The sequence below is a fragment of the Eutrigla gurnardus genome (genome assembly GCF_963514095.1).
Source record: "Eutrigla gurnardus genome assembly, chromosome: 1".
Lineage (NCBI taxonomy): Eukaryota > Metazoa > Chordata > Actinopteri > Perciformes > Triglidae > Eutrigla > Eutrigla gurnardus.
The window spans coordinates 22,128,653-22,152,395 of NC_139915.1; the positions used below are offsets into that span (position 1 = coordinate 22,128,653).

The 23,743-nt window shown below is 41.2% G+C and overlaps 1 protein-coding gene across 1 annotated transcript; it reads left to right on the plus strand.

Moving 5' to 3' along the window:
• Positions 1 to 1,884: 1,884 nt before the first annotated feature.
• Positions 1,885 to 19,997, plus strand: greb1 (growth regulating estrogen receptor binding 1; the record flags this gene model as incomplete). The annotated part of the gene is made up of 33 exons (XM_084008257.1): positions 1,885 to 2,038; positions 2,201 to 2,308; positions 2,798 to 2,974; positions 3,106 to 3,288; positions 4,428 to 4,541; positions 4,784 to 4,918; positions 7,298 to 7,459; positions 7,669 to 7,794; positions 8,438 to 8,623; positions 8,828 to 8,964; positions 9,236 to 9,512; positions 9,634 to 9,762; positions 9,866 to 10,072; positions 10,400 to 10,597; positions 10,747 to 10,928; positions 11,022 to 11,201; positions 11,317 to 11,453; positions 11,608 to 11,959; positions 12,083 to 12,198; positions 12,437 to 12,642; positions 12,774 to 13,383; positions 13,904 to 14,060; positions 14,157 to 14,259; positions 14,472 to 14,627; positions 14,781 to 14,917; positions 15,025 to 15,186; positions 15,728 to 15,932; positions 16,086 to 16,248; positions 16,382 to 16,500; positions 17,098 to 17,330; positions 17,802 to 18,002; positions 18,140 to 18,278; positions 18,653 to 19,997. 33 exons carry the CDS (start codon positions 1,885 to 1,887, stop codon positions 18,814 to 18,816), a joined length of 6,015 nt encoding a protein of 2,004 aa, XP_083864383.1. The 3' UTR covers positions 18,817 to 19,997.
• Between the last annotated feature and the right edge of the window lie 3,746 nt (positions 19,998 to 23,743).

The window sequence follows — 23,743 nt, forward strand, 5'->3', positions numbered from 1 at the left end:
GCTTCTTTACATATGAAAGTGTTGCAGCAGAAGGCTGCTGGTAAGGTGTGTGTGTGTGTGTGTGTGTGTGTGTGTGTGTGTGTGTGTGTGTGTGTGTGTGTGTGTGTGTGTGTGTCCAACACATCTCAAAAAGGAATCCCAACAACCACTTCTGCTTATCTGAGCAAGTTAAAAAAGGGCAACACTCAGTTTATCATTTTGTTAAGCAGAATGGATGTTTGAAATTTCAGGGCATTTCATAGAGTTGGTTTTCTGACACTGCTTGGTGTATGTTTGGCTCTGCTAATTGCTTCTCTCACTACAGAGGATGGCCACGGTGTTTCTGGCCTACGTCACTCATAATGTCATTGGATTTGTATGAGCTGAGTGATGGGATTCAAATTCAAAATGTGTGTCTTTAATGAAAAAAATGTATACGTTTTTAAAATATTGGTCTCATATTATTATCTTATCTTTAAAGGGACAGTTCACCCCAAAATCAAATCGACCATTGAAATGTGTGCCTTCTCTCAAATATAATAGGACTATATGTCACTTGGCTTGTGGTGCTCAAAGCACCAAAAATAATACAGATGAAAAAACTCAACAAGTATATCTTTTTTCAGAAATCATGACCCGGTTATTCAAGATAATTGATAGACCTTGTTGTGAGCAGTTTTACTACTCACAACAAGGTCTATTCTTTCAGTTTCTACAGTACACTGCTCAAAACAAGTTCTCTCAATGTTTTCTGGTAGTCCTGCTTACTAAGGCACAAACACAGTGTACCACTTGTAATTTGACAGGATAGTCTTTACATTAATATGTCTGCAAGTTGCTGACCCGTCAGGGAGTCTCATGCTAGTTTGTCTGTCAGTCACGTGTAGAGTCTTTTGTGTGTGTGTCTGTGTGTGTGTGTGTGTGTGTGTGTGCGTGTGTGTGTGTGTGTGTAGCAGCCAACATATGGGTAGACAAAGGTTTAGAGAAAGAGGATTAAGTTGACGTTACAAACCTAGTTTTTTCCCACCTCACTGATGCAGTTTGTTTACCATTTTACACATCTTTGAGTTATTCCGTGTTTATTACACATTCATTCAACATCTTGCTTACGTCACAGCGATGATTCCATGGCAGCAGTGACATGAGTAACTCCATACACGTTATCAAAATCTCCTTAATAATATGTGAGGTGTCTTTCGTGACATAATAACAAAGAAATAATTGTGCAAATATCTTTGAAAATGTTTTCTCACATTTTTTAAACACGTTTTTAAGAACAAAAAGAATGTAAAATGGAGTGAAACTAAGATATTAACTTGAACAGATTGACTTAGAACAATACATTCATGCATGCTATGTTAAACTTTCCTTTTTGAAAAGGTACATGCAAAGAAGTACTTTTTGTATTTTTCATCTGTTGGAGAGCAGATGAGAGAGAAGAACCGGAGAGAAATGCAGAGAGAGAGAAAGTAGAAAAACAGTGCGGCGTCTAGGTCAGGGTGTCCTGACTTTGTCAGTGCAGCTGATTTTATGGCATGCTATCTGGACAGATGCCATCCACTGTTTACGTGAGTGTCGACCTGTGTGTCTGCGTGTGCATGTGTGTTTCTGTGTGAGGAGCTGTTCTTTCAAGGGATTTCAGTGTTTGTGTCTGTTCAAATGTGCATAATTTGGACGTGTCTAGTGTGTGTGTGTGTGTGTGTGTGTGTGCGTGCGTGGCTACACACACACACACGTAGGTGTGTGGCTAAGGCTTGACAATATTAAGCAGCACATTTATTCTCACTGTCAGAGGGTTGACTTTCAATATATTCTATCTTTGTAAACATGCACAATATGTCCTATTGTTACAGTTCTTTGTTTTATCACCCCTTTCTTTCTATGAAGGTCCTCAAATATCCCCAAATGGGGAACTCTTATGCAGGCCAGCTGCGGACCACGCGCTTTGAGGAGGTCCTCCATAACTCCATAGAGGCATCGCTGAGGTCGAACACCATAGTGCCTCGACCTGTCTTCTCACAGCTATACCTTGAGACAGAGCAGCCATTGGCACATGATGGTGGGTTGCATAGATGCAAGGCAGAAGGTGTGATAATAAGTTCAGTAAAATTGTTGGTTTCCTCCAATTTGAAGTCAGCAATCTCTATTTTCATTTGTATCTGCTGTTGTCACTCTTCTTCACCATGAACAACCTTATGGGTTTTTGGTATGTTCCCAGCAGGCCGTACAGAAAATGATGATGAAGATGAAGAAGATGGCTCAGAGTCTAACAGCCCTCCAATTCCATATCAGATGAAGCCCCCTCCTGAGGGATGCTGCACCACAGATGGTTTGTATCCATAAAATACACATATTCAAATGTCACACCTATGGCCACATTTACTAAAGATGTCCACTGCATTACTGTCGCAATTGGCACCAGGAAATTTGCATTTTCAAATAAATACACTGACCTGGAGTTGCAATGTAATACAATATACATCACAGCTTGCTTTTAATGTTTTAGTGTTCACCTCACTTATGCATGTGCTGTAGGTTTAAAAGGGGATCACGCAAATGATAAAAAGGGCATTCTGCATTCTGGATATATAGTCACACAGTTTGAAATGGTCAGTTTTGTGAGTGTGGTTGGTTGTGATGTAGTGGTGAAGAGGAAATAATTTGCCTGCACTAGAAATCTCACAAAACACAACAGATAAAAGATGATGTGTATATTTTTGCTCTTTTTATGCTGCAATAAGAAAATTAATCTAAAAGTCTTAAGAAAAGCTACCAGATTATTTTGTGAAAATAACTTCCTATCTTTTCCTCCCCTCAGGTTTCTGTCAGGCAGGCAGGGACCTGCGTCTGTCCTCGCTGGCATCAGATCCCATGGATGTTCCCTCTGGGTTCATGTTGGTTGGGGTGAAGTCCACCTCCCTCCCTGAGACAATGCTGGTCTGTGCCGTGGACCGCCGCTTCCTCCCAGACGAACGGGGTCACAATGCACTGCTAGGTGAGGCAGAAGACTCACAGAGAAACTATTACTCCTAATACTAATGTTGAACTATTCATGTTATGTTAACGACATGGTTGAGATGGTGATGTGCCCACCCTAATTCTACATTTTCTGTATGCTCCCTCCAGGCTTCTTAGGGAACTGTATGGGCTGTGGAGAGAAAAGCTTTCGCTATTTTACAGAGTTCTCCAACCACATTAACCTGAAGCTCAACACTCAGCCCAAGAAACAGAAGCACTTGAAGTACCATCTGTACCGAAACAACCAGGGTGTGCTGGTCAAAGGAGCTCCCATCTGCTGGAGGGGACACGGTAAGAGATTGCACGCGCAACTGGACTAATTTTCGTAGTAAGATAACACATTTTGGGGGATTTGGGGTTTTTCCTTGAATGCTATTCACATTAAAAGCAGTGCTGTCCATGCACTGACGGTTCAGCAGTGGAGGGATTCAGTGAAACAAGTGAAGCAAAACCATTAAAATGGTTTTGGTGAGAGTTATAAGCATTTATATTGATTGGGAAGCAATACCTGTAGGAGTCTGACCAGATTGGCAGGTAGTAACCTAGGTGAAAGGTGAGACTACAGAGAGGTGAAAGGTCAAACTAAAGAGTACACACAGTGGCCTCAGCCTGGAGGTATCCCATCAAATGAAAAATCATATGGGAATGGAAACCAACTTATGAAAAGGGATGTAAGAAAGGATTCTCACCCTCTAACTGGACTAACTGGAATTTGGAAGTTTGGAATTCTTGTCTAAGAAAGCTTTGGGTATTTCAGTGGTTACAATAAATAGAAATTATGCTACCAGAGATCATCTTTCTGAAAACATGCAAACGTTCTGATATTGAGGAGTTTGCCTTATGCAACATGATCACTTCTTCAGCCCGTTTCATGGAAAATGTGTGTCGCTATGCAGTGGCAAACTGTTTTTGATACCAAAGCAGAGCAGACCTGAGTTAAACCCAGTGCAGCTTCACCTTCACTGGCATCATAGGTTCTAATAATGTGGTTCATGTAACAGAAACAGCGTCCATCTATCACATGCAATCATTCCTAAAATACCTCCCAATCATTCAGTTTCGCCTCGTCTGCTGCAGGGCCATCTGATTTACTTCTAACACCCCAGAGCGGTGTAGTGTACCTGTTTTAAGAGATAACTTTCTCTTTTTCCATCAGATGATGGATCTAAGTGAATTATTTGCATTACTCAGAAAAGTTAACTTTTTAATAAAGTTGTCTTGGAACAGCCTCCATTATGCTCCCACCTGTGTGTGTGCCCAAACACACAATGAATGTTATTGCATTACATTATATTTCATTTAGCTGACGCTTTTATCTGAAGCGACTTCCAATAAGCGCATTCAACCATGGGGGTACAAACCCAGAACAGTTAGAATAAATTAACTTAGATACTGAAATGTTCTGTCTCCCTGGATATCATGTGTTTTAGATGGCAGGATGAGACAGATGGGGTCCAGCGTCCCAGAAAGGCTTGTGATGTCAGATGAACAGCCACCAAACATGGCACTGACACACCCATCACACACAACTAGCAGCTACACAGGTAACACAGAAATATCATATAATATACTGTATGTAAAATCTAACAGTGCTTCGGTGATACCATGATTCTTGTCTTGGTTATTTGTTTTACATTCTCAGGCCCAAAGGGGTATTGTTACAATGTCTAACTATGGACTATAATTTGAGATCACTAAACTACCAGTAACATAGAAAGAATGCAATATGTAATAATCACAGAAATGTTTTGTTATTGATTCATTTTTGTCAATCTGTAAACAGCAGGATCAAATGTTGACCCGATTGCTTTGCCACAAATAGCTGACGTTCCCCACTCGCTGACAAATGGCAACCACGCTCTTCCCTCCATCGCCCAGCCACCTTTGAATCAGTCAGGGCCAGGGAGACCCTCAGCCACAGGTAAAGATTACTATTTACTTATTTATCAGAATTGAGTTATCCACATGCAATGTTACTATGCAATACTATTATACTATTATACTTTTACTAATATTGTACTTACAGTTTGTGTGGGTTTTTAGGTTAAATATTTTGGAAATCTATATTTTTAAATATTTTGCCAGTCTTCATGTGTCTTTCATTATGCTATAAAACTTCACCAAAAACATAAAAACCTTTGAACCAAACAGAAACTAGTGCACTTTATTTTTTCCATCTGCATCTGCAGTGCTTTGTGGTGTATCCTGATTGTGGAAAAATTCCCTCTCAGACATGCCATTCACTCCACAAAAGTCCTGGCAATTTTACACGTGAAAGCCTTTGAAAAGGATCCAGTGTAATTTGAACCTTTATGGGAAAATTACCAGCACTGTTACGCTGGTGAGAAATATTCACCTTGTTAATTTTCTCAAGACAGCACTTTTATAAATCAATCAAAAGATAATGTCATGATCACTCCTTATACACAAAGACATAATATATTTTTGATAAACATACTGTGAAAGATTTAAAATGGCAAGCAATAAATTCCTCAATATCAATTTACAAATAAAATGCCCAAACTAATATGGTTATTAAACAAATATAATAACTCACCAACTAACTGGGTTAAGTTATCAGAATATTGTAACTCATCTTGGGCAGCTATCGCTCAGAGGGAGAGCACATAATCCTCTAATCTGAAGATCGCATTGTTATTTTTCTGAGGAGGTGTGTGGGTGTATGAACGGGTGACTGTTGACATGTAGTGTACAGTGCTTCTGAGTGTTCAGTCCATTTCATCTTTCACCCTTCATCTAGCTTGTTGTGTGCATGTAAATGGCTGTCGTCATTACCCCCCCCCCCCCCCCCCCAGGGGGAGGGATGAAAGGGGATACTTCTACCACCAGCACCACTCTGCGTGTGTGTGTGTTAGTGTTATAACACCGTTGCTATACAGGAGCCAGGCAGCTGCATTGTGTGTTGGGGGGGTTGTCCTTTGTCTGCCTGCCTCCCTCTGTCTGTCACCTCTTTTAAACAGGGTTGTAAAGTTCCCTCTCACTGAATGAAAAGCTTCCTTCCTGCCAATGTTGTTTTTTTTCATGGCCCTTTTAACAAGTGGAATTTTTATGTGTTTCCCTATTACTGCATTTCAACAGAGGTTGAGAAGAAGAGGAAGAGACAGGTTAATGTATGACTACAATACAACTGTTTTCATAATGGTAAAGTCCATCATAAAACATAATTTAGTGTATTTTCTGTATTAGAATTAGAAAAGGGACTCCTCTGCCATACAGGAAATCATTCCTGAAGCAAAAGGAATTGTAGAAAAATGTAAAAATCATAAATCTCCTCAACAAATGAAATTGCAGTTACAGGTATTAAACAAGAGCCGCAATAACATCTCTTAGCTGCATACAAAGCAGGAGAGCATTTAATAAATTAAAAAAAATGTATATAGTAATGACCATATATTTGAATTTGTTCTAACCCTAACTATATATATATATATTTTTTTTTTTTTTTTTTTATTAAAGTCAAAGTCAGCTTTATTGTCAATTCTGCAATATGTGCCAGACATACAGAGGAATTGAAATTTCGTTTCTCTCTGACCCACGGTGCAATATAACAAAACAAAATATATGTACAATAAATAAAATAAATTCCAAGTAGTGCAAGAGAAATTCAAAATCACAAAAAAACTGAATAGTGCAAGTAAGTAGAAAAACAGGAAATGAAAATGTGCAATGTAATGCAATATCTGAACTATATAAATATGGATGCAATTTAAACAATTAAGGGCACTGATGATCTGTAAAGTGACTGGTGCTTTTCCTGATGGGGGGGTGGGGGGTCAGAGTCCAGAGTTCTTGGGGGCAGAGGGGAGTGGAGGGAGAGAGGGGAGGGTGTTGAGCTTCTTTACAGCCTGGTGGATGAAGCTCTTTGCCAGTCTGGTAGTAGAGGCTTGGAGGCTCCTGTACCTCCTCCCAGATGGAAGGAGGCTGAAGAGGTTGTGTGAGGGGTGGTTGGGGTCACCCACAATGCTGGTTGCTTTGCGGGTAAGGTGGGTTCCATAAATATCCAGCAGTGAGGGGAGCGGGACATCAATGATCTGACCAGCCAGTCAGCCACCTTCACTATGTGCTGCAGAGTCTTGCGGTTGGAGGCAGTGCAGCTCCCGTACCACACACTGATGCAGCTGGTCAGGATGCTCTCGATGGTGCCCAGCTGCATCAGTGTGTGGTACGGGAGCTGCACTGCCTCCAACCGCAAGACTCTGCAGCTATATTCTTTTATTCTACATTAAAAGTGTAAAATACTAAGCTGATATGCTATGTGATTGTATTCTCCATCCTGCAGGGTCCCATGCAAATGCTGGACCTCCAAAAAAGAGACACAAGGGCTGGTCGCCTGAGTCATCTGCCAACAGTCTGCCAGAGAACACCATGAAGACACCACCATCTTCATCAGCCTTAACAACATCATCAGTGGCTTCTGTCATCACAAATGGATCCAGATCAGGTAAGAAGTGTAGAAGAGACATAATGTTTATAGACAGAAAACATAAAGAGAGAAATATATGGGACAATTATGTGGTTGGTTGTATTTATTTAATGCGATATGTGTAAATAATACAATTGTGTGTTCCTTGCAGTGTTTGTGTATGACTGTGTGTACATTTGAATATATATATATACATTTTTATATATATATTTCTGTGCTTTCTCCAGAGACTGCAGCCTTGCTGAGTACGTCACAGGGGTCCTCCTTAACCCCACTTTCTCCGCCAGGGCTGTCTGTAACAATCCCTGATCAGCTGTTACAGACTTGCAGACTCCAACCTGTCATCTTTAAAGGTCAGATGGCCAATTATATAAGGGATTATCATTATAGAATGCATTTTGTTGAAATCATTTGTACCTGTTACAAAGTTTTAATCAGTCAAAGTCATTGTTGACTACCTGGTGTTTGGTGATTATTGTCCATCAGCTGTCAGTACTGGACTTCCTCAAGCAGGTGAACAGGTGAGGTTTTCAGTAACCACCCAACAGATGGCCAGGTTAGCTCGCCTGTCCTCACAGGTTAGAGGTCAGTCAACTCCTGAGGCTGTTTCTGAGCTTATTTTCCCTCCACCTCCAACCTTTTCATCCCTTTGTATCACCTGTCAACTCATCCACCTCTCTATCGTCTATGCCTTCAACCTATATCCAGTATCATAACAACAGCAGGTGACAGCTTTAATGACTGCATCCATGTATTACATTGCATTAATTTGATAGATTCTGTTATCCAAAGGAACGCTCACACCCATGAGTATTGGGGGCAATTTGGGGTTTTGTTTGTTGACCATGTGGAAAGGAGGAGGTGGGGATCAGCTGAATTATCAACTTTATGGTTAATGACCAAATCCACCACCTGAGCTACAGCCCCAAGTCCAAGTTATTCTCAGCCTCCTCACTGTCTTCATCTGTTTCATCCATCTACCTTTCATTAACACAGGTCATGGCCCACTCCCTAAGCTGACTGGAAATGCCAGTGAAGTGCTTGTCAGTTCTCTGCTCCAGAGTTGTTACCTAAGTTCCCAGACACTCCCCAGAGTCTACCAGCACTATGGACCATCACCCATTCAACCATTGTCAACCGAGATGCAGATTCTACTCACGGTCTACTACCTTGTTCAGCTAGGTCAGTGTAAAATCCTCTCCCAGAATAAAGGCTGAATTCATACACAGGTCAGTCAGTCTGCAGAGAGGAGGCAAGTGATTGATCTTTCATGATTACTGATGTGTCTCTTAATGGCCACTAGGAGGCAGACAGGAGACAGTCATGACTAAATCAAACTTCTGACGTTTACGTTTTTTCTTTGTCTCTCACCTTTATTCACCCAAGGCCCTGACCAGGTTCCCCTAATAGAGGACTTGGAGCAGATATTCATGAGGTCATGGAGGGAGTCTCACCTCAGCGAGATTAGACAGTACCAGCAGCCTCAAACACAAGCAATACAAGGGAGGCACTATGGCATAGAGGTGAGACATCTGAGAAGTATCCTATTGTGGAATGTTTGAGAAAAAATAACTCAAGACAGAAAATTAAGAATTCCAATAAGCTAATATAAGTAGAAAAGATGCTCCAGGCTGTGCGGAGACCTTACTCATAGAATGCTGTACAAAATTCAGATTCCCGCCTTTTAACATCACAGGGCTGTCCTCTTCATGCAGCATATTACAGAAACAAATACTGATGACAAGACTGAGTAAGACAGATTACATTGGTCATCCTTTTCTACTGTGTTTCCAGACTCCATCCACCCTGCCTGGGCTTCCCCAACATCTGTCCTTACCTCCCCAGAGCCAACAACCCCTGACCCCCAGCCAGCTCCCTTGGCTCGCACAGCTGGCTGCATCGTCCTGTGGAGAGGGTGTGGTGGTGTTAGGGGAGAAGATTGGCTCTTTGTCACAAGGTCTCCAACAAACATTTTGCAGGTTAATGGAAGGACGGCTTGAAAATACCAACTATGTGGTCATTATCGTTACTGCACCGGGACAGGAAACTCAGTCCTGTGTGGTAGTCACAGGTGGGAGTTGTGTTTTTACATGCATATCTATGTGTGAATGTTGTTAAATTGTACTAAGCATTAAACGGAAGGAAAGCTAAAGCTAATTTTAATTCAGTGTATTTGTGTGTGTGTGTTGCAGGTAAACACCAGTGTCGTGCCTTGGCAGAGAGTATTTACACCCCCAACGAGGGTCTGAAAGAAATCAACCACCAGCTCTCCACTGGCGTTGCCCAGGAACTCGTCCACCACTGCAATTGCCTCGGACAAGGTATGAGTGTCTTTTTAACATGCACGTCCGTACAGTTCAGGTAAATTAATGTGTGTTTTATTCATAATTCACCAACATGAACTTGTGCCTTTGTGTTTCACAGATGGTGATTTAGATTCCCTGCTGGATAGCGCCACTGTTGACAGCAACGAGCCATCTCCCAGTAGTCAGGATTCAGCTGAAGAGAGGAGTGTTAAAACCACACACAGTCCCAAAGACACAAACAGTCCAAAGGATTCACACATACACCGTTCAAAAGACTCACCCAGCCCTAAAGACAGAGCTTCAAGTCCCAAAGACACCTGTTCTGGTAAGACGTAGACAGGTGTACACATTTCCTTGCCTCACCTCGGTTGGAAAGTGCCCTTTGAAATAGTGCTTGGATGAGAAGATTAACTGTTATATTCTGGTAGATGTCATGTACAGGTTATGCTAGGTTTCCTACAGCTGTAAACCATACGATTTCATAGTTATGAACTTTACATTTCTTAAGTTAAGAGACCTCCATTTGATTTAGTCTTACTTTGAACCATGGAATCATTTGATTCAATAGTATAGTCAGAGATTTGAATGTATTTTAATGTGCCTTCCTCCTCCATGAGTATGATGATATGTATCTGTTTTTGAACATGTGTAGAATACTCTGTAGAGTGGCGAGAGGTCCGTCCCATTCAGCTGGCAGTGGCGAGAAAGCTCCTGTCCCATGTTTGTGCCATAGCAGACTCCAGCACACAGAACCTGGATCTTGGCTCCTTCGACAGGGTCAGCTTCCTAATCTTGGTGCCGCCCTCAGAGGTCACATTTCAGCAGACCGTTCTTCACCTCTGGAACTCTGGTTAGTTACATGACTCTTTTTTTGTCAGCAGTTGTTTTCATTAATTTGTCTTTCAAAGGAGTGACAGGACCAATCATTTTAATTTAAGACTGCATATAACTTGATGTTTTTTCATGTTCGCCATCTTTCTCTTTGACTGCATATCTCAGGTGTCTTTCAGGAGCTTGGGGGGTTAGAGTGTGTGACTCAACGGGAGGCTGAGCGTTATGTGGTCAAGATGGATCAGAGTGCTCAGGCACGAATTGACAGTCTCATCCAGGAAGCACAAAGCAACTCCTACACACTCTATATTCTGGTCCATGACCATGCCCACTGGGACATTAATAGGTGTGTGTGACAGAGAGAAGTGAGAAAAATATCATACGTTTCTGCAGTTTTGTGTGTTTTCTTTTTCTCATAGTCTCTGTTTCTCTCATGTTGTGCATCCCACAGTAGCTCAGACAGTGGTCTGGGTCTAGTGGACCAGCTGTTAAACTCCCGTCAGGTCAGAGATGCTCCAAACATCCTAATTCTCCACGTCACCTCGTTCCCCTTCGCTCTGCAGACACAGTACACCCGCATCAGCCCCTACAATGAGATCCACTGGCCCTCTGCATTCAGTAATGTAAGATGGAAGTCTCAGGAGTGATACACATTCTGTATTTGACATACACTGGTGGCAAATATCTGGAGGTCATTTGGGAGATTATACCCCTAACATTGTATGTTTGTGTGTGTAGGATGTGGACCTGTATCATGAGAAAACACGCTACTTTGGTGTGTCAGAGCTTTTAGAGTCAACCCGTTCAGGGAGCAGCCTGCCTCTGATGCGTTATGATTCTTCCTTTGAAAGCATGGCATCTGCCCTGGAAGAAAAGTAGCACAAACACACACACACACACACACACACACACACACAAATACACACAAATACCCTACACAAAAACAGAGCAAGAAAACCTTACAATCTCTCTCTCTCTCTCTCTCTCTCTCTCTCTCTCTCTCTCTCTCTCTCTCTCTCTCTCTCTCAGGTTTCCTAAACTGCACAGTGCTGTGATCCGAACTACAGTTTTGATCCAACACTACTGCGTAGCACTGATGGCTGCATCCGGCAGAATTGCCAGCTCCCACAATCTCCACAAACACACATCTGTGGAGACACTAGAGATTGTACAATCACTACTCACTGCTGCCCAGCAATGTCCCGCCCACCATGGTCACATGGTGTTGCTGCGGATCCCCTCTTTGGCTCTAGCAGCATGGGCCCATCGACGGCTGTCCAGAGTTAGGAGGCAGCTGGGTCTAGAGGAGAGTTTTGAAATCATACTGGGAAATCCAAGCCAAGGTCTGGATATTGGACAGAGCTTTACTGATCAGATCAAGGTGGGGTTCTAGGTCATAATACAGGATAAATAATTTTATGGATAGATGATTTTACAAATAAATAAACAAAGATACACTGACTTTGATTATTGTATATCTTCTGTACTTTGGGCTGTCCTGTAGACATGGCTGAAAATCCAGGATGTTGACTGGGTTCCTCAGACCTATCTGGAGCTGGAGGCCCTGCCCTGCATCCTGATCCTGTCAGGAGCTGAGCCACTGGGAGAATCATTGCCTAGGTACAGGTTTCTGACCATAAACCAATCAACCTAATCATGACTTCTCTGACCTAAAACATTGACACCTAGTTGCCAAATCTCCATGTTCTATAAATCCAAGTGATAAATGTATCCGAGCAAAAATAGGTTTTATGTCTATCAAATGTTAGACAATTAAAAACCATAGTTTCTTGCTGGAAAGCCACAAAATGTATGCAGTGAATCTGTCTTTTAAACAATGAATTAATTCTTCCCATAGGTCACTGAAGTATTGTGATCTTAGAGTGATAAGCGGCTCCTACCTTCAGCGAACCACACTCGAACAAGAGCTAGGACTGGCTGCTTACCTAGTGAGAGCAGAGTCACAACCCCCACACAACCCTGGACCAGGAAGTGACCTGCTGGAGAGTGATGCAGAGAAACTCAGCAGTACAGATAATGAAGAGGAGGAGGGACAGGAGAATGGTGAGATGATATGAACTTGGACTGTTCTTTGAGATTTTAAAATGTGTGAAATGCTCAATTGCTGTTTTAAGGGATATTTCAATTATTTCTTTGTTTTCTTCTTACTGTATTTTTCTTCCTTCCATTTCCAGGGGACTCCCCTCTGTCATGCCGCCAACAGCTCCAGGCATGCCAAGACAGCGGCGCTTTAGATCCCTTCCCTGCCCAAAGCACCACCTCTCCAAATGTCGCCCAGAAAGGGACAATGGACACCGTACAACCGCCCTCAAACTCACAAACTCAACTTCAACCCCTCCCACCTCAGCCTTTTCCATATCCTCAACCTACATTGCACCAACCTCAACTTCAGAGTTATTTCCAGGCCCAACCAATATCCCAGCTGCAACCCCAAATTCAGAGTCAAAATCAGCCACTATCCCAAACAAATTCCCAAACTTACACTCAAACGCTTGCCCAGCACCAGTCCCTCTCCCAAATGCAAATAACCCACCCTCAACCTCATCCGCTTGCCCCTGCCCAGTCTCATCGACAACACTCCAAATCCACCTCCTCTGGCTCTTTGTCCCCGAGAGCCCCCTCTCCTCATCTGAGCTGCTCCCGGGCACGGGGAGTCAGTCGCCCACCTTCTGTCCTCCTCCCTCGTTCCCTCTACGATATTATCACAGCCAGTGATGGCAGCGGGCTTCCACGATGTACTTCATTCCTGCCACACATGTCTGTGGCATGGGCAAGCAGCTTCAGGTAAAACAAGCATATACTGTATTTTTTTTTAGTATAGTATGATATAGAAATATATAGAAAAGCTGAATGACTATTATCCTCTATTGAGTGCATTGGACACTAAGACTATTTAGAAGTTTCATGGGCTGCTAGCAGAATGCAAAGTTAGTATTGTTTTAACTTGTGTAGTAAAATATACCATCTGTAGATAGATTTGACTTTCATCTTTTTAAATATTTCGGTCATTTAGTCAAAGAACATCCAGAGTATACAAAATAAATCATGTCTACTTTACCTTTAAAGCAATCTAGCAGTCCAATAATGTGATAAATCCTTGAAAGCTTCCTATTTAAAGTCAACAAAATGATATAGCAATCAAAAAATAGTGTAATTGCTTAATTTAGGCCGACCACCAAAGGGTCAATCTAAGTGTTTAAGATGTAGTACATTGAACTGAACTTAAAAGTTATGAGCGTTCAGTAGGTATCATATCAGTCAAATCAGTGAACAATAGGCTTGATGAACTGTCTTCTATGTGCAGGCCTTTGCTGAGTAAGATGATGACATGCACAGAACAATCACTTTACTATCGCCAGTGGACAGTCCCTCGCTCCTTCCACATGGACAGCAGCAATCGAACTGAAGGACGAAGTGACAACTTTCACCCTCGCAGACTGCTACTCAGTGGGCCCCCACAGGTTCTTTCTGTCTTCATTTCTTTCTTTTAGTCAAACTCAAGCTCATGTAATGCTGTTTATTTACATTCATTTCCCTTTTGTTCTTTCCATGGTCAGGTGGGTAAGACAGGAGCTTACCTGCACTTCCTGGGTATTCTGTCTCGGATGCTGATCAGGCTGATGGAGGTGGATATCTACGATGAAGAAGACATCAACTACAGTCAGTATTTATGCAGCAGTAGCCACAATTTCTTAACTATATTATGTAGTTATGGATACTATGCTTTCTAAAAAAACATTTATTCTATATTTTCTACTATTTCAGTTGTTTGCTCTCATTGCTGCTAAGATCATATGATAGTATAGGATTTTGTCACTGAATAGATGCTAATCGTCATTATTCATTGTGCATTAAACCCCTGTGTGATTTAGGTGCACATGCGGAGGGGGTACTGTACCACACACACAATGCTTCCTGGCCCAACCCAGACATTGTGAGGACGATGCCCTTTGATTACACCATCCATGACCCCAAATATGATGACATCAGCTCTGTCTATAGCCCTGGATATAAACCCAGTGCTGAGGGTAGGCACAATCAGAAAACAGACACACATCAATTTATCAACATAACCAAAGCTTTATTCACAGAACATTACATTTTTCTAGTGTTTGTTGCCTGTAAAGACTACTCATCTGTATATTGTGCTATAGTCCTAATCTGTCGTTGTCTTTTTCAAGGAAATCCTGTGCGCCAGGAGGATGTGTACCTACGTAGGCGGACATCAAGGATCAAGCTTTCTAAATATGCAGCATACAACACATACCACCATTGCGAACAATGCCATCAGTACTTGGGCTTCAACCCCAGATACCAGGTCAGTAGAAGACAAAAAACACATAATATGATCACTGACACACGCAAACTGTTTTTGAAATTTAAATATCACAACTGAATGCATGTCTTCTCTAATGTTATATTCAGATGTATGAGTCAACCCTCCACGCCTTCACATTCACCCACCTACTGCTCGGGGAAGAGATCCAGCTCTACTTCATCATCCCAAAGTCGAAAGAGCACTATTTCAGCTTCAGCCAATCAGGAGGCCAGCTGGAGAGCATGCGGCTGCCTCTCACCTCTGATTGGGTGAGTGCTTCCCGAGTGAAACCAGAACTGAATCTCAAATACTTGCATTTCTTTTTGCCAGCAAACTAAGACTGTGCTATCTGTGAGTGTTTTTCTTTTTTAGTGTTATTAGGTAAGGTCCTGATGGGCAGATGGCAACTTGCAATGCTCTTGCTAGACATGCAAGGTGTTGACAAGAATATTCGGTATTGTCGGGAGACTGTGACTATGAATTATCTGTTTAGAAACTTCATCTGTCAGTTTCAGTTAATTCCTCCTTTTACCACACACATTTACCACAATACATTACCATTGCGTTCACTCTTGATCTCTCAGTTGATCACAGTGCAACGCCCTTGAGCTCCACTAGGTGTTGCTGCATGCTTGACTACAACTAAAATTGTCCTTATGGGAAAATGTGTTAGAAGAGCCCAGTGGTTCCTACCTATGGATTTTTTTATTTTAAATTTAGTGAAGCAGTAAAATAAACCTTCAGATCACAGTCTGATCATGTTCATATGATGTTTTTTTGATTTTTCAGTTTTATTTTCTTGTCCCTCAGAGCCCAGACTGCATCAAGAGTCCAATCTTCACCCCAACCACAGGCCGTCATGAGCATGGTCTGTTTAACCTGTACCATGCTATGGATGGAGCCTCACATCTGCATATCCTGGTGGTCAAAGAGTATGAGATGGCTGTGTATAAAAAGTACTGGCCCAACCACATCATGCTGGTACTGCCCACTGTCTTCAATGGAGCTGGAATAGGTATGTTACTGCTACTACAATTAGATATGGAGGGATTCCTTAATTTCATAGTTTTTTTTTTAATACAGGCTTACACTGACACATACAGGACTGAAAAGTCAATATAAACATTTTTTTCATAGTCCACCACCTTCATAACCGGTTCTCCTGCAGGTGCTGCTCACTTCCTGATTAAAGAGCTGTCTTATCACAACTTGGAGCTGGAGCGCAGTCGACGTTTGGAGGGTGGGGGCCCGACAGGTGACGTTTGGCCCTTCATCATCCTGGCAGATGACTCCTGTGTTATGTGGAACGCAGTGGACCTCGACGCACGAAAGTATTATATACAAGCCTTATTAAATGAATAAGTGTGTTGGACAAAATTGCTGTTGCTTATATTTGAAGTAATATGTGTATTCATGTTATTAGTGGGTTTTAACCTAGCTACTGTTTGCTTTTGCTGTTATTAGTGATCCAGTGGAGCATGCCGTGTCACTAAAGCAGATCTTACAACACATGGAGGCCTGTCCAGACCTGGCCCACTACGGACTATGCGGAATCAGGAAATGGAGCAGCCGTGGACTCCCAGGTCAGTCGGAAACCTTGACAATTCAAGAAATATTATACAGAAAATAGATTTTCCTCTCAGGGTCAAAAATGTCAATAATATTATTTACATATTATAATATAAGAAACTACATCCTCAAAACTTACCATAGAGTGTAATCACTAATGCTAACTACCGTATATGTTGGACTGCACAGGAAGCTTAAATAATAAACTGCTATTTTGGCATGTTTATGAAGTTACCTTGAAACGTTCAGGGCAGATTCTACTTGCTGCACATACCTCAGATTAAATGCAGATACAGATTGTTATGTCTACATCTCTTCAGTGTTTACTTGGTTATCTGAAAGATTTTACAGATATTATTTCAAAGCACTGTATGTCTGACTCCACACTATATATCATATCTTTAAACCAACCCCCATTAGCCAGTGTACAGCATCAGAAAACAAGCCACAAAGAGCCTCAAGATGACAAGCTTAGGCTGACAGTGTTGTCTATGTACACCATACATTTGAAGGAATTAAAAAAATGTCACAATTAGTAAATATAATAAGGTGGAATGCAAAACAAAAGGTTCTGCTTTATGACGAAAATTAATTAATTTTGTTTCATCCAGGTAATAAAAAGAGGGAGCCCTTCTCCAAAGGTCACCTTCATGACTTCCTTCTCCTCAATGTCGACCGGAGTCAGAATGTCCAGTATGACCAGAACCGCTTCACCTGTCACGATGTGGATTTCACCCTAAGGCTACACAGTGCCGGACTGCTGATCTGCCGGTTTAACAGCTTCAGCGTCATGAAGAAGCAGATTGCCATCGGAGGATACAGGACATTTATTATCAAGACCAAGGTAGATCCTGAGGACACATGACAACTCAAATACTTATCACTCACACAGAGAGCACAATAAAGAAACAGATGAAAAGAATACTTAATGAATATTCTTTTACTTTTATAGTAAGTCATGCATACACATAATACCGCATTTATAGCAACATAGGAGAACATTCTAATCTTTTCACAGAAAAACAAAATCAAGGCAAAGTGTTTAATTCGAAAACCATTAATCATAATAACTCAATAACTAATTATTGTTCAAATAAATTACATTTGTAATGGCAAGAAAATGTGAGTTGTAGAAGAGACAGTGTACTTGTTTCCACACCAGGCTTCAAAAACCGGCTACAGCATGTTTGCTTACTGATACATTTTTGACCAGCAATCAATCTTTGTATGTGTGTAACAGGTAATGAAAGATATTTTTGCCACAAAACTTTATGGCAACAAAGGTTAATAAACCCAATTTATTAAATTTCTCCAGACGACAGATGTTCCCACTTCAGTGGGACCCTCGCAGTACATCTGTGCCCCAGACAGCAAGCACCTTTTCTTGGCTACACCAGCTCAGCTCCTCCTAGAAAAGTACCTTCAACACACCAGACAGAAGCTGTTTCCACTCAGCACCAAGAACTTCACACACCCTGTACTGTCTGTGGACTGTTATCTCAACCTGGGACCCGAGGTATACACACCCGAAAACACAAACACGGCCTCTGTGTTCGTGGTAAATGATTCAATTCTGAGCAGAAGCATAGGTTCATATACTCATTAATTCCAACTTGTAGTGTATAAAAGTTACACTCTTCTTGCCTCCTGCAGGTGACAGTGTGTTTTGTGAGTTCCAGACCTCACTCTGTCAACATCAGCACCACAGGGTTGCTGTTCAGTGGCCTTCTCCTCTGTTTCGCCGACTCCTTTGTGACTCCTGGGTTCCTCAAGAAGTTTGCATTTCTTAAAGGTACAAAGCAGACCAAATAAAGGCAATGAAAAAATATAATGGTATGTGTGATACAGATGCCGTATTTGCAATATCTTTTTTTAGTATAGCACAGAGCAAGATATACATGAAATCTTAGATATCATTCTGAATGCCTAAATGTGCTACATGTAGCAGTGTATTAGTCACAAAAGAAACATGGACATGGGATGTCTTGTTGGTAAGTAACTAAAATGCATTTCATTGAACTGCAATGTCACTGGTGCCATTCAGGCCTTTGTTGCATGTTATAACCCTCTCCTCCTACTGTCCACTAAATAAAGTCAGAAAATGTGATGATTTCCAAGTTATGTTTAAAGTCTTTATCTACCTCACTTCTGTGTGCTTGCATGTAGGTGCAACTCTTTGTGTCATCAGTGCAGATCGTAGCTCTTTGAGGCAGACGGTGGGCAGGCTGGAGCTGGAGGAGGAGTGGAGGTTCAGGCTCAGCGATGAATTCCAGACCGCTAATGCCAAGGAAGACCGACCGCTCTTCTTCCTGACTGGAAAACATATTTGACTCAAGGAGTCACAGTCAAGATTGAGATTACATTCATTGCCAGAGAGATGAAATGTACTAGAGTGTTTTTAGCATGACGGTATGCAATAGCATAGGTTCTCAATGGACAATAACATGTTATGACCAAGGAAATAAATGGGAAAAATATATATTTTATGTGGCCTTTATGGAATCATGGTTATCCTGTGTGTTTGTAAAAGATTGTTCCGGAAAATCACAGTTTTTTTTTCTAATGGTGTTGTTTACATTTTGTGTAGTTTATGCACCACTCCATGAATCACAAGAAATCTTTTTGATCCACTAGAATTTGTAGATTGGTGATAAAAAAGGTTAAATGATTAATCTTGTTAAAGCATCTCTTGGTAGATGCACACAGTATCACACAGCTTGTATTTTTGGAGGAAGAAAATGTAAACAAAAATGGATTTTATTAAATCAATGCATTTATTCCCTGAGAAGAACTTCACTAGACTCAGGTACTGCTTTTGTATTTCCTCATGTGTTTGCATGTTGCATGTTTTGCAAGTTTATAGCCTATAGCAATCAAAGTGTTCATGAGAAGCTTTAAAATGGGTAGACACATCATTGTGTGCAATGGTAGCCAATTTTTGGCCCCAAATCTTTTTTATTGGGCAAGTGCGGTTTGTTTTGCATGTCTGTTTTTACATAGTTTGAATATATTTTGTCAGATTTGCATTATGTAAAACAAAAAGTACTTATCCAATGTGTGTGTGTGTACAAGAAATAGTTGTGTTTGGATGTAGAACGTTTGTTATGCTTTATACCCCATAGACTGATCATTTTATTTGTAATTGAAGAAACACAAATTGACTGTGTTGAAAGCATTTCACAATGTACAGTTGTGTATGCCTGTAACTGTATAAATGTACAGACATTTTAACTTTATTTACGTGTTTGTGTGTTGCTTGTAGCTTTCAAACACAGACTTGAACAAACTGATCAGTCTAAACTTACACCATACACAGATAAAGATGAACTATTCTACAGATACTTTGGACTTGACAATGTGCCCTTCAGGCCAGGGTGGATTTGGTAAATTAGTCTTTGCACACGTGCTACTGATTTATTTGACGGATTTTGCTAGAAAAATTAGTTTACATAGTTTGCCATTTGATCCGTTTTAATCTACACGATACAAAGCAGCCTAGTTGATGTGCACCAAGCGGATATTGATATAATACATTTTGGGGATTGCAAACTGAGCTTCAAAAGCTGTTTTTGTATTAAATATGAAGGTGATTTGTCCCCTCAGAACATAGGGCTGCCGTAAAGCAGTACGTTTTGACGCAGTGTTGCCGCGATGTGCTTGCGTGTATGAAGAGGGAAAAATAAAGCAGCTGTTGCTGTTGAACCCTGAATGAAGCTTGTCTCTTTTGTGGTCTTCTAATTTAACTCAGTTAGGCTAACCCAGAAGGCTCGGTTACAGTAAACACAATGAATAATGACCATTGTTATCGTTAAGACCTATACGGGCAGATTAATGGATAGGCCTACTGCAAGGGCCTGCAGCGCTGTCTGAGACATACACAGTCTCTGTTTCTGTGTCTCAGCACGCTGGATGAAAATAAACAAAGATTGATGGCGTAGGTGCTTAGAGACAGAACAGCCGGAGCCTCCAACAGTGAAAGTCAAACTTGGCTAACATGGCTGCTGACTGGCTCCGCCTACAGGCTCAATGCGAATTCCCGTCGGACCAAACTTCACAGTAGAACCGGAAGAAACTCAAACTAGGCAGTTTTGGGGTGAAAATAACGTGAAATATTTCGTAAAAGAAAATAGACTTATGTGACTGTCAAATGTGAGGTTTGACTGCTTCGTATCCACGTCAATAGCCGATGTTTGTGTTTTTTATAGTTATGGTGCGTTTTCTCACAATAGAAAGCTCGGAATTTCTAATTTCCGGCGATTACAAACATGTATTGATAAAACAGTGATGTCATATATTTTTGTGAGATTAATGAGAAAACGTTTTGTTTTCCCTCTCCCAGTTTCCCCTCTTGGGGTGCGTGGAGAGTCTAGTAGCCCCTGATCCTCTCAGATTTCCTCCAAGTACTCCATTCCCAGAACATACGTACTTGATGATAAATTTAGTCTAAAACGCTCACAGCATGTCACATAAGCATCTACTCAGATGTAAGGGCCAAAGGACTCATCGAGAAGCACACAGAAGAGCTTCTGACTGCAGCATCTTGAAGAGAGAGATTTAATCAAACATAGGAGAGTAGGATCTGTACACAGCAGACTGCATCTGTCAAGAAATGTAGCCATGAGCTATGAGGAAGAGCAACAGGGAGGCTTCAGCAGCCACAGTGAGGATGGCAGCCCCGACAACAGCTGGTCCTGGGTAACACAACTAAATGTTTTTGTATTTAAACCAGTAAGGGTTGATTGTTTTTTTTAATCAATGACTATTAAAATGCTAAAATTGTAACTTTTAGAATACATGTGTTCTAGTAAGGCTGCATCAATGGTAGGCAATGATTTCAAAGCAATTGTGTTGTGCTTGTTCATGTTATCGTCCTGAACATCCCATATTTTGCTAAAGATATTACTATACTATTATATTTTCACTCATAAAAGGTCGTCAAACAACATTACTGTACCTGTGTTCTTCTAAATGTATAAAAATACTAATACGATACATAGACAAAAGACATAAACAACCAGCATCAGGGAAGTCTGGATTGCCCATAAGGCAAATATTGAGCGAAACTGAGCTATATAGAAAGGTTAATGTATTTCTCAGGGAAGTGTTAGAATTGCCTTCATATGGAGATAATTGTCTGTGATAGTAAGCCTTTGACATGAAGACCTGTGTGAGGAGGGAGAAAGGCATGAGGGTGAGATGGATGAGAGGAGGGACCATCTGTCTTCAGTTGCATTCCTAGAAAACTAGGCCATGTCCCTAAAAACACTGTGATCAAATAACTCGCTCATTCTGTGTGCATGCATTTGTATTTGTGAGAGAAAGCGTCTCTGTGTCCTTCTGCTGTACTTTACAGTGTGTTCACGTTATGCATGCTGGTTCATGGAGAGTAAGTGAGCTTTTGTTTGTGTGCAGTATAACCCTGTGCCAGGTCAACAGCACATATCTCCCATGACCTCAAGCCCACATGGGTACTTATGAAGGCATAGTACACCACAGCTAGCCAAACTATTACATAGCAGTCCCACCATGCAGAGGCCGGTGAATGGCTCTTCAGGGCTCAGTCAGCACCTCCACATTTCCTACAGCTGCCTGAAGTTCACTTTAAGTTTATTTTCTCCATTATTTTTGTCCCTCTGGTGACCGTCAATGTCTACCAAAATACGATATGTTAATTTATACTGTATATATGATTTTTTTTTTTTTTTGAAAAAAGGGAAGACTGTATTGTGTGTCACATTTACTTTAGATTCCTATGTCCATTTCCTAACATTTTAAGTAACCATGTGTAGAACCATTTTTTTTAGCAACAGTGTGCTTCATGCTGCAATTAGAATGAAGCATGTACAGTCCACATTTGGATACCTTTTACAGTTCACAGCCTCTGATTGAATGCACTGTATAGACAAAATGAGAACTTCTTTATCATGCTAATAACCCGTGGAATCTAATGACTGTTCCAAATTACATAAGAGGATTTGTGACTGCAGTTTGTGAGCCATTGGCCACAGGGACAGCTTTCTCGAAGAGTTGGGAATGTCCTTTTTGGGGTCGATTTTTAGTACTGAATGAGACAACTCTGTTGCTCTTTTACTGATAAATCAAAAGGGCAGATATTTGTTCCAGCATTATTTATTAAGGTCATAACAGTATTTGATGGCAGTGGTAAGAGAGCTTTAAGCAGCTCTGTCTGGCACTGGAAGCCAGACTAATTCGATTTTTCTAAATCCCTGAAGCATGCCTGTTAGGACTCCACGTTGGGGGCGGGTTCAATAGTTCAGTCGTGATGTGTGGCTCAAGCAGCCCTCTGATTGGCTCTGGCAGCCATCCCCTGCAAAACACCCCTGTCTCCGTGGTGATAAAAAGAATGCAATCTTGACCTCCGACAAAGTTCCTGGGAGAGATCAGGCTACCCCTGTCTCACTAAAACCCTTCTTCCTTCCTCGCTCTTCCTCTCACGTGTCTGACATGAGGTGACTCTGCAGGGCGATGCCTGGTGGATAGAGAACACACACACACACACACACACACACACCATAAACAGACACATACATGCACACACAGACGCACACAGCTCATGCATATTCACCTGCATAAAACAATGAAGCATATGAGCTGTAATGAATGATATTGCTGAAATGACACAAAGGTCAACTGAATGTCAGTGTTTACAGTTTAATTTCTTTCACACTTAACATCCCTCTATTTAGTTCACGATATGCCTGTTGAATTCAAAGACATGCAGCCGATATGATGCATTGAAAGTAAATTACATTAAACCCAAGAAGGAACTATCTCATTGACCTGCCATCTTTTGAGGTGTTAACAAAATGCTAAGCGCAGCACACTGTGAGAAGATTGAGATCACCCTAAACATGTTAATTAGCGAGCTTTAGAGATTAGAGATGCTGGGGGGTGGATTTTCTTGCAAGTTTCCCCGTTTCCAGTCTTTATGCGAAGATAAGATCAACATACCAACAATAATGTAGTACCGTCTCCTCATCTGACTTAAATATATTTCTCAAAACGTTGAACAGATTTTTAGAACAAATATTACTGACTGTAATTACATATATAATATAATTTTGCTAATCCGTTTATAAGTCGAATTATTGCATTATCTGTGATAGGATTTGGACTTTGAATGTAGGTATTGCTGTTTGTACTTTTACTGAGAAACTTCAGTAAATTAACCAGTTCTCCTCTGTCACACATCCACACAAACATTCTGCAAATTCTCTCTTGCATATTCTCTTATTG